Source organism: Podarcis erhardii, assembly GCF_964252035.2.
Source record: "Podarcis erhardii genome assembly, chromosome: 1".
Classification (NCBI taxonomy): Eukaryota; Metazoa; Chordata; class Lepidosauria; order Squamata; family Lacertidae; genus Podarcis; species Podarcis erhardii.
Genome location: NC_138497.1, coordinates 137509612 through 137521759, shown reverse-complemented (window position 1 = coordinate 137521759; position 12148 = coordinate 137509612). Strand labels below are relative to the sequence as shown.

At 43.0% G+C, this 12148-nt stretch overlaps 1 protein-coding gene across 6 annotated transcripts in view; it reads right to left on the bottom strand.

Annotated features, from left to right (window-relative positions):
* IKZF2 (IKAROS family zinc finger 2) overlaps positions 1 to 12148 on the bottom strand; it is a 100547-nt gene that overhangs the window by 16139 nt on the left and 72260 nt on the right. For all 6 annotated transcript variants that reach the window (XM_081835770.1, XM_081835771.1, XM_081835772.1 and 3 more), the window contains exon 6: positions 920 to 1057. In XM_081835770.1, the coding sequence (XP_081691896.1) occupies positions 920 to 1057 (138 nt within the window). The remainder of the gene's footprint in view (positions 1 to 919; positions 1058 to 12148) is intronic.

The following is a 12148-nucleotide window of genomic DNA, read 5'->3' as shown; positions in this document are numbered from 1 at the left end:
CAAAGGAGTTCAGATACACAGGAATTCCAAAAGAAAGATGCCCAAACCATCAGAGTGATCAGGTCTAATGGATTATTAGCACAGGGTACAAACTTACAGCAAAGGTCCAACACCTCACTCCTCACCCCTGCTCATAGCATCCCATGGGACAGACTTCCATCAGCAGCCCAGGCCAGTTCATCACTATCCAGATGACTTGTGTGCAATATTTCATGGGTGCTTTTACAGTAGCTGCCTATAAATTGTCAGCCACCTATTATGCTTTATGTTCTGCATTGGCACAGTGGGCAGTGCCCACAGTATTAAAGGTTTTGGTGGGGCAACATTTACTAAGATGACACTGATGTAACGGATGGAAATTTGTTCTCAGTATCCAAAAAGCAAGATTAACTGTTGTGTAGTTTAACATCTGAAGACACATGAATGACTTGTTACATGCCTCAAAATGTCCCATTCTTTTTATCAATTTGCAGTTGCCCTGATCTGGCCTCATGTGCACTGTCATGTACAGAGTTTCTGTCTGCATTGGCTGCCCAGACATTTCACTTAAATTACATGGAGCAGCTCCATGTGCTTCCTCAGAGATTATGTGTGCCTATGGCTAGTAGCTTGACCAGGATAAATTCATTTATATCCTCCCCTTTGACCTTGTTGGGGCATTCCCCCCCCCATTGTAGCTAGCTTTCCTATTCATAGCTACTTACTGCACTAAATTAACAATAAACATAATTCACGACAAGTCTTTGTTACACTATTTTTTTTAGGCTTGAGTTTATATTTAACGTTTGGATCACTCTGGGTCTATTTAAGTACATGTTCCCAATTCTTTCACTTTTGTGGATTGCTAGGAATAGCACAAAAAAGGGGGAAAGGGAGATCAGTGCTGTCAAAAGTACTCAGGACTGAGGCTTCCACTCACCATGGTGACTCATGACTTGCCCAGCAGCCTCTATACTGACATTCTGAAGGTAGTTGTGACAGCGTTCCTTGTGCTCCTCCAGAGAGCTGCGTTGCTTGTAACTCCGTCCGCAGTAGTTACACTTGTGAGGTTTACCCACTGTGGAAAGAAGAGAGGCTTCAGGTTAAATCAGTGTTGCACCTTGCAGTTACAAAAATAGAATAGGAAAAAGCCTACAAAAGTTATTCCACCCTCTAACCTTTGCTCATTTCCCTTTTCTCTACCTCACTTCATCACTACCCTACCATTCACCCACACCATGAATATATAGCAACGAAATGTTACAGAAATGTGTAGTACCCACAAAGGCCAACACAGTGTGGTTTAAATACAATTACCTGTAGCCACAAATAATTTTTCCTTTGCATATGATGGAAAGATTACAAGACACGTCACAGGGGCTTGGGGAGACTCTTATGACTATACTCTGTTTAAAAGCAGGGCTATGGGATAATATCAGAACATCCTTATGTTTCTAATGGTTTTGCAAAACAAAATGGAGACGGGGACAAGATGCGGCTGATGAAGTGCAACATCAGACGTTGTTGCATTGCATCTGTACAACTATCAGTTATTACAGTGGTGTGGCAGCTTTGAGGGGTGTCTATGTCCTTATGAACGGGAAGGGAAGCATGTCATTATCTCTATGCCAGTGGCGGAGAGCCTCCAGGCTACGAGACCAATTAGGCCTCTGAATTTGGTCCAGGAGACCATTTTGGACAAGCCACACTCACCTGCCAGTAACCTGACGCCATGTGAATTCAGATACGGAGATCTGTTATCTCCCATCTAAAGCATGACCCTCAGCGTCTCCCCTGATCACACCTCCCATTTAACCCTGCTTCATCTCCTGAGTGTTTCTGCCTGGCTGGAATGTGTCCCTGAACTCTGATAATGCCTCCTGCCTGGATGGATGGAGGACAGAGAGGGCTGCATGAAATGTGGGTTTACAGTCATTGCTTTGCCCTCTGGACTTGCCCATCATTGGCACCTGCCTCTCAGAAGGGAAGCGTCTGCACCCTTGCACTCAGGAAGCTATTTGTGTTACAAGCTTTTGTAGTTCTTGCTAACGTTTCTTGGTAAGGAAGAAGCCTTCTTTCTCATTCATTCTTAATTTTGGAGGGAGCAGGGCATGGGATGTATGCAGCAGAAATAATATTTCCATTTATGCTAGATAATCACCCTGAAACAGGAAAGCACAAAATGGAATTCACCAAGAACAAATTGGCTTATAAACTGAAGTAAGGAAAACAATGCTTTGTACTGCTTAAACTCTGAAAGATAAAGAATCTTAGAAAGTACATTCAAGTCCAAGGTCATCATTCGAGAGAAGTGGCAAGAGAGGAAGCCTAGATGGAACTACCTTCCTACTTCTTTTGACATTATATTTCAAAGAGAAAGTACAAATAAGCTTCCTCTCTCCCTTTTTTCCAAGTCCCATGGGAGGGGGAGAGGCATCCCCCCTCCCTTCGCATGAAACTCCAGGTGGGGGGGGGTGTGCACAAATCACTCCCACTCCTATGGAATGTGCAACAAGGGCCTAAAAATGCCTTTTAGCCTGGAATGTATTATTTCTGACAAAGCAATATTTAACAATATGTAGAGAAAGGAGTGATTTTTGTAATATGACGTACAGTCTAATCAGTGTAACTTTTAAATTTGATTTATGGACACCGAGGGGGGACCCAGAAGTTCATGCAAATACCTTCAGTTAACAACTGAATTCATTTCTACTGGTCTGGAAAAAGCTCACTGCCAGGTGTAAATTTTATTCAGAACTAACAAAAAGGCTAGAGTGAATGCCCTCCAGATTACTAGACCATTGGAACTAGGCAAATGTTTAACATCTTAATTGTGTACATATACCATCCCCATTCTCAAACTGAGGGCAATTGCTTGATCATAGCTAACAACAACAACAACAACAACAACAACAACAACAACAACAACAACAACAACAACAATTTTATTATTTATATGCTGCCCATCCGACTGGGTTGCCCCAGCCACTCTGGGTGATTTCCAGCAAAATATAAACACATAATAAAGCATCAGACATTAAAAACTTCACTGTTGTCATTTATGCTGCCATAGCTTGTTCTGTATGGCTTCAGAAACACATGTTACTAACTGAAACATTATTGTTCCCTTAAAAACTTACACAAGTTTGCTAAAATGTTTAATGTTGCAGTGGATGCGGTTGTGCTTCAGTTGCCTGCAAATCAAAACATTGCCTGCAACGTTTTGTTCTGCCACCAGCTGAGGATTTATCTTTGTCAGCAAGCTTTTAATTCTGCGGCTGTTTTACAATGACATCAATTTATATCTACTCAGAAGTAAGCCCCATTGAGTTCAACGGTTCTTTCTCCCAGGTAACTGTTTATAGTACTGTTATTTAGTACATATTTAACTCTGCTCTTTTGGTTCCTTTTTCTGTTTTAGTTTGATTGCGTGTTTATCTTTTATCTTTGATTTTTAAACATATTTGGATTGCTTTTAATGTTTTATGGACTAGGTCTTGTGAAGGGATAAAAATAGGGAAACTTGTGCATGCAGGCACGTGTGTGTGTGTGTGTGTGTGTGTGTGTGTACACGCACGCACACTTTTTTAAAAAAGGGCATCTTCAAATTTTCTCCCAAAGGCAGAACAGGAATAAAGATACAGATTACTAGGGACAGGCACCAGAAATTAGGTACCCTCGCCGGTAAATAGAATGTCTGGGTGTCCGATTTTGATGTCTGTCTTCATCAGACTTTTGTAGAAGTGTCCTTTGCCATTTTAATTACTTTTACTGCTGCATCACAAAACAACAGACACTTAACAATGCCTATAAGACCAGAGGAAAGAGAAGATCAGAACTCAGACTGTGGATTGTTTGTTTTTATGCTTGAAAAGGCTAGAAATCCTAAAAGATATCCTGCCAGTGTGAAGGAACTGTTAGAAGAATGCATAGTGAATTTCAGCTTTCAGTGGTGCTTTTGAAAAGTACCCTCTCTCCTTCCCTTCCTTTGGAGCCAACTCCTGGGGGCAAAGGTTCCTTCACCCCCACCATAAAATATTCAAGGGCCCCCCTCCAATGTTGATAAACATTGCCATTCAAATGGTGTGGGTGCACTGTGTCAATTATGCAGAGCTGCAGCTGGGGGTGGGGTCTAGCCAGGGCTTCTGCCCCAGTTGAAGCCTCCAGGGGGGCGCCATTGAGGCCCCCAGCCTCCCAACATGTCTGGCTTTGGGCCAGAGAGAAAGATGAAAAAAGTGAAGGTCAGCCGCAAACCCATGAAGCTGAAGGAGGCTCATTTACAAAGTGATGCAGGGAGAGTTGAAAAATCTGGAGAGGCTGCGTGGCTCTCCCCAGCGAAGCCTAAGATGGGATCCCCTGTGGGTTTGCTACTGTGTGAGAAAGAAATTCTGGAGGGACGGAAGAAGGGGTGGGACTAGATGATCTTTGGGTCCCTTCCAACTCTACAATTCTATGATCCCTTCAGAACTTTGAATGTGTTTAAATAGCTACGGTTGAGGCATTTTAGAGACTATACATGATCTACACACAGGAAAGTAAGGGGTGTGTGAGCATTTTCCCTGCCAGAGGTGGTTCCCTGGCAAGCTCCAGTCAGCCTGGCTGAATTAGGATTGTAATGCGAGGGCACTTTCTACTTTAGACTCGCAAAAAGTATTTCTTTGCCTTACATGGAGCCTAAAATGACTACAAAATTACCGTTTCCTAAAATGAGTAATCAAACAAAAATTAAATTGAAAGGAATCTTGTTGAAGCTTACTTGGGAGTAAATTTACATATCAAAACTCCTGGAAAGTGTTTGCACAGAACCAAGAAGAGGGGGTGGGGGTGGGGGTGGCAAAACGTCTCAGATCGCGTGGTGGCAGCAGCGGGAGGCCCCATTAGCTAAAATAGTGCTTCAGGTTAAGAACAGTTTCAGGTTAAGAAGGGACCTCCAGAACGAATTAAGTTCTTAACCCGAGATACAACTGTAATGAGTCCTTTGAGCAGCAGCCCTACGCAAGGGCTTCCGCTTCCCCCCTCTTCTCCCCCTATGTGACCCCTATAATTGGCTCTGGAATGGGACATCAGAAGAACCTCTGAAACAGCTTGTGGGAAGAGAAGACGGAGAATCATTTAATCTGGTGATCCAAAATGCTTGTGCTTATGGTACGATCAGAAGAGTATGACACAGAATTCCTCCTATACTTTTTCTGGCATTAGGATGAATGGCTGAAACAGATTCCTCTTAAGCAAATTAAACTTTTCATATTGACTGGCACGTAGCCATTGAATTATTCAGTTTAATTAATGGCTTTAGTTCTGGTGCGTAACAAGTGAAAGCTATATAGGTAAAAACAAAATAAAAAAAATTCCTTCCAGTAGCACCTTAAAGACCAACTGAGTTAGTTCTAGGTATGAGCTTTCGTGTGCATGCACACTTCTTCAGATACACTGAAACAGAAGTCACCGGACCTTTCTATATAGTGAGAAGGTGGGGAGGGGTATTACTCAGAAGGGTGGTGGGAATGGGTGATTGGCAGATAGCTGCGATGAGCTATCTCATATAGCTATATAGGTAAAATACTGATATGAAATCAGTATCAAAACTTACAAATCAATAGTACTGTGAGCCTTAAATATTATACTTAAAATGTTTGAATTAAAACAGCCATTTGTTTGGATGTATCTAAGTTAACAAACCGTAATTGACTCTGGATGGATGTGTAAGGAAATGGTTGCATATGAAATGAATAGATTCAAGCAGATGTTTGTTATACCTTTTTTCAACTCAAAAGCAGCTCCAATACCACATCCTGAACTGCTCAGAGTGAACTTTAGTTTAGGTGTGAAACTCTGGCCCTCTGTAAGGTTTGCAGGTGCTATGTTATCACCACCATCTTTCTAGGTGACAAGTACAAATTTGCAAACATATACGGTATGTTAGCAGAAAAGCTTAGCAAGCAAGATGGCTATATCTGCTTGTCAAAAAGAAAAAGAGAAACTGATTTTATTCACCATACCTCCCTCTCCACACTAGCTGCCTTGCTCAAGGGAAAAAGGAAAACCATCACTATGTTATCATAGATTTCCACCCAAAATCCAGAATCCATTTTATTGTATTGTATCTTTGAAGTGGAAGTTTCCAGTTTTTATTGTTGCTGGGGAGGTAAATCTGAAAAACTCACACTTAACATACTCAAGGTTTAACAGGCAGTTTGATACCAAGCAGGCAAACTTAGGGAGGTATAATGATATATATAGAATCATGGAATCATAGAGTTGGAAGTAACTACAAGGGCCATCGAGTCCAACCCCCTGCCAAGCAGGAAACACCATCAGAGCACTCCTGACATAGGGTTGTCAAGCCTCTGCTTAAAGACCTTCAAAGAAGGAGACTCCACCACACTCCTTGGCAGCAAATTCCACTGTCGAACCGCTCTTACTGTCAGGAAGTTCTTCCTAATGTTTAGGTGGAATCTTCTTTCTTGTAGTTTGGAACCATTGCTCCGTGTCCGCTTCTCTGGAGCAGCAGAAAACAACCTTTCTCCCTCCTCTATGTGACATCCTTTTATATATTTAACATTTTATATAATTTATATAATTTTATAATTTATATAATTTTATAATTTATATAATTTTATAATTTTTATATAATTAACATTTAGGGTAGGGTGCACTCAACAGGGAACTAAAGTCAGTCGTACCTCCATGGCGAGTATTTGTGTATGATAAACATAATAGCAAACACATCCTTGTCATGTTCACAATTTATGTTTTCATGTATAAGATTGAAGCACCTTAAACACACACTTAATTAAATGCAAATGTTGGGTTCTAGAACTTCTGGTCTTTTTTTTTCTTTTGAAGTTAAAAATAGTTTACTTACAAACTCTTCAAAGGTCAGATTCATTTGCTTTTCCACACATCAGTCAGAAAAGTTTCACAGGCTGTAAAACCCACCTTAGTTATAAAGTGGTGAAAGTTCCAAATAGGAATTTAAGAGTGGCTGATGAGAGCCATGCCGTTGAGCTGGAGCGACCAACTCAAACCTCTTCACTGGGGTTATGATAATAAGCTTGATTACCCAAAGTAAGGGGAAGTGACATAGCTAAGTCTGGCAGAACAGCTTTCTCTGTGGTATTAGACCTCTCATACGCTAATTAGACTTAAGCATGCTGGGTATATGAGAGTGCTTATCCCACTGTCTGCGTGATGGACCTGTTGCCAGGTGGCAGCTTTTGAACAGTAACAAGAAGGGAGGGCAACACATCACTCTTGAACCCATCTTTTCTCTGTGATCAGAACACAGGAACTTGTCCATTCGCTCTTGCTCATCCTTTGCCAGTAACCGTTCTAGAACATCTGATCCTTATAATAAAACCTGACAAAAAACAACCCAATGAACCAAGAAGTTGAAAACAATGATTCAGAATAGGTGGGAATGGCTGCTTGCCCAGTCATGGGGTGGGTGGCTGTTGCAGCCCATTGTGGTGGGCTCTAACCCCTTTGGAGCAAGCCTAGAAGGCCAGCAGTTGGGAAATTCCCAGGCCAGCCGTTGGATTGGCAAAATTTTCCGCCATATGTTTATTTGAATGGTGGCCAATCTGGCCAGGCTGAGTGTGCGTGGCTTGACAACGGACTGCGGTGGAGCAGGCTTCACTCTGGTGTAAAGGCTGGCTGTGGCTAACCCCAAGGACCGCAGTTGGACAAAGAACATCCCTCCCTTCCCGCTCTATTCAGAAATGCTGTGGGTTTTGTATGCTAACTTTTTCCTTCCTAGATACTGTGTTTATTGGCTTTGTTGTGGTTCTATAACGGTTGCCATTTTCAGAGTTGGGAAGGAATTTGAGTGCAAACAGATTGGCCCTGCTTGAGGGGTTTGCCTTCCTCATAGGAAAAGTCACAACTTTGGCAGATAAGGCATTGGGTGGAATCCCATCCCCACCTCAGAACAATGTGATAACAGGGTACCCGAAGTCTCCATCCAAAAGCCAAGGCACCAGCCCTCCAACCGGGGGGCTGAGAGGGATATACTGTACACCCAATGCCTAAGCCAAATCTAACCTATATCTGGAATCAATAAAGTTGTAGCCTATTTTAAAATCCCAGAACGTTGTCCTGTCCAGTTTGTCCACCTTCATAGGTTTGGCTGTGCTGTCTGCAACAGCACTCGCTATGTAGCAAGGTCAAACTTAGAAAACTCATTTTGGCTAAAATAGTATGATGTCTTGGAAGATCTGAACATAATTCCTGTGACAAAACTATGTGAGCTTAGGCAAGTCATTGCTCCTCTATCTGCTAAAGGGGTGTTTTCTTCTTACGGTTCACATCTATGTGATGAAGATAAATTTGTCTAGGTTTGTGAAATTTCTCAGATGATGGTGGATGTTCTGTGAGTCTCAATATTTAAATACACTTTGGTCTTTCCTAAGAATGAAGAGACTCCAAACCCTTAATCATTTTTAGAACAATTAGATGCATGAAAGATCCTAAGTTTGTGTACTGTTGGAGGGAAGAGAGATTTCTTTGTTACTTGATTCTTGTTTGTTTGTTTGTTTGTTTGCATTAGCGTATCATGACTAAGAAACTTGCTGAAGTTACTCAGTTTTCATTTGCACTGACACTCCATATCTTTCAAACCAATGGTCAGTGGTCTCTGCATGGAAGAAATAAACATTCTCTAAATGTAAATTGTAAGTTGGCTATTAAATAATGTAATGAATAATGTAATGAAAATAATGTGATGAATGTTAGTTGGCTGTAAATAATCAGCTGGATCTAACTAACACTGGTGAATATGCAGGAGCAGAGGGAACATCAACAAACAAGAAAAGCAGCCATTCTACCTTCAAAAAAGGCTCCTGAAGGACTGAGCAGAAACTACAGGCAAATGTAGTTTCAAATAGGGTGGTCACATATTGCGTTTTACAGCTGCCAGAGGACCTTCTTCCCTAAAGGAGTCCAGTTTAAAGAAAAGATTGGAAGTTGCCCATCTACAGTTAGCACCTAGACAGCTGAGTGAGCAGATACGCACCATCACCTGGTCAGTCTTTTCCTCTGTACCACATTTCTATTTAGATTATAGTGATTGAATCTAAATTTCCATATCTCCACACATGTACAAATCTTACTCCTCTTTTTGACCATTTTGTTTTTAGGTGCTTGTGCACAACCAAATAGGCTTGGAAAATGATTAACAAATGAATGAATAATAATGAGAAAAAATAAGTGGACTCTGAGCAGAGCTGGTATCTGGGTGGCCATCCTTGGGCAATGGCCAAGGTTCCAGGACCCTAGTATGGGTCACCAAAAGCACCTGGAGCCCCCTCTTCACTGCCATCACCACTCACCTCACCACAGGTGGGTGGGTGAATGAAGGAATAACGGGTGATGAGGAGCAGCCACCACTCCTCACCTGTCTTCTCATTCAGACCCCCATCTTCTGGAACTCAAAAGTGCTGCATAATGGGGGGCAACAGAGAAGGGGGGGGTAAAAAATGTGGACCTGGCACTGAATTTGAGGTTCTCAAAGCCCCTTGTATATGTAATTCCATATATCTCCCAGCATGGAATTGCAGAAGATGAATAGGCCTGCCTATACACACACACACAGGTGCTTTTGATTACACCAGCTCTTTAACTTATGTCAGTGTAAGGTTTTTCTCTTAACATCAAAGAACATATGGGCAATTTGCCAAGGGCTTGAGGGCCACAACCTGAATATAAATCTTCATTTATCTGCAGAAGCCTGCCAAAATGTTTGCTTGAACTTGTATTTTCCTTGAGAGTATAAAACCGTCTTCTTGGTTCTAGACATATGCAACAAGAATGTACTAAATGTGGAAAGTAAGGATGTTACTGAACAAGTCTGAGAAAGCTGCTATAATGAAAGAACTTAAGAGCAAAGGACCATTAGGTTTTATAGCTGTGTAAAAGCAATGTGAACAGGAGGTCAAGAGTGTTGCTTCATCCTTGAACATAACATGCAGAAAGAGTCTCTCCTGGATCAGGCCAGAGGTCTACCTAATCCCTTTCCAAGAGTGGCCAGCCAGATGCTTCCACATGAGGAGCATAAAGGGAACATCCTTCTTTTGTTGTCTGGCCTCCACAAGTGGCAGTCTGATGGGCCTCCAAAGTTAGAGGGTAGGTGCATTTACATCTTATAGCAGGCTTCCTCAACCTCGGCCCTCCAGATGTTTGTGGCCGACAACTCCCATGATCCCTAGCTAGCGGGACCAGTGGTCAGGGATGATGGGAACTGTGGTCTCAAAACATCTGGAGGGCTGAAGTTGAGGAAGCCTGTCTAATAGCAAAGTCTCTACCATTCCACCCAATATCAGTTCAAGTTTTCCTGTGCTCCCACACACGTAGCCAAGGCACACTACCTACCCATAAATAACCAACCGATTTGGGCTAACCCTGAGGTTTCCAGAGGCAAGAAAAATCTTAAGGAAAAAATTCCAGCGAGAGAGGACACTTTTCCAAGACAGCTCAATAATAACTCAAAGATAAGGAATGGTGAGCGACTGACACAATGTGTTCAGGCATTCATCTCAAGATGTGAAGTGATGAGTGTGCATGCAAAGCCTGCCGCCAAGACTCACAGGAAGGCTGGCTGCTCGTCAGATATTTGTGCGATTAGGGCAAAGGTCTGCAGTGGGTTTTAGAGCATATTCAATAGAACACATTTCATAGAATCATAGAATCATAGAGTTGGAAGAGACCACAAGGGCCATCGAGTCCAACCCCCTGCCAAGCAGGAAACACCATCAGAGCACTCCTGACATATGGTTGTCAAGCCTCTGCTTAAAGACCTCCAAAGAAGGAGACTCCACCACACTCCTTGGCAGCAAATTCCACTGTCGAACAGCTCTTACTGTCAGGAAGTTCTTCCTAATGTTTAGGTGGAATCTTCTTTCTTGTAGTTTGGATCCATTGCTCCGTGTCCGCTTCTCTGGAGCAGCAGAAAACAACCTTTCTCCCTCCTCTATGTGACATCCTTTTATATAATTAAGTTGTTCCATATAACAGTCGTGCTTGCATTATATTGCAGCTGATGGACATTTTTCTCTATAAAGACTGATAAACAGCTGCCCTGGATACAGATTTGACCTGCGCCTCCATGGACAGCTGTGAGTCCAAAATGACTCCCAGGCTGCGCACCTGGTCCTTCAGGGGCACAGTTACCCTATTCAGGACCAGGGAGTCCTCCACACCAGCCCGCCCCCTGTCCCCCAAAAACAGTACTTCTGTCTTGTCAGGATTCAACCTCAATCCATTAGCCGCCATCCATCCTCCAACCGCCTCCAGACACTCACACAGGACCTTCACCGCCTTCACTGGTTCTGATTTGAAAGAGAGGTAGAGCTGGGCATCATCTGCATATTGATGGACACCCAGTCCAAACCCCCTGATGATCTCTCCCAGCGGCTTCATATAGATGTTAAAAAGCATGGGGGAGAGGACGGAACCCTGAGGCACCCCACAAGTGACGGCCCAGGGGTCTGAACACTCATCCCCCACCACCACTTTCTGAACACGGCCCAGGAGGAAGGAGCGAAACCACTGTATAACAGTGCCCCCAGCTCCCAGCCCCTCTAGACGGTCCAGAAGGATGTTATTACATATTTAACTCTTTCCCACAGGAATTCCGCGAGAATGGGGTGTGGGAGTCTGCCCTGCCCACTACTGGAATGAAGTCCTTGTCAGTCTCCCACTGGGATCCCAAAAGGGTTCTGTTTTCTGTACTATACCTTGGCTGATATGCCTTGGCCCTTGTCTAATATTAAAAAGTGATAATAAGTTATCCAGGTTCAATATTAAAGTGTTTCTGTACTGCAGGAGCCTTGGACAAGGACAACTTAAGAAAGCTTAGCATATACCCCAGGAACCCAGACAATGGGATCATAGAATCATAGAGTTGGAAGAGACCACAAGGGCCATCGAGTCCAACCCCCTGCCAAGCAGGAAACACCATCAGAGCACTCCTGACATATGGTTGTCAAGCCTCTGCTTAAAGACCTCCAAAGAAGGAGACTCCACCACACTCCTTGGCAGCAAATTCCACTGTCGAACAGCTCTTACTGTCAGGAAGGTCTTCCTAATGTTTAGGTGGAATCTTCTTTCTTGTAGTTTGGATCCATTGCTCCGTGTCCGCTTCTCTGGAGCAGCAGAAAACAACCTTTCTCCC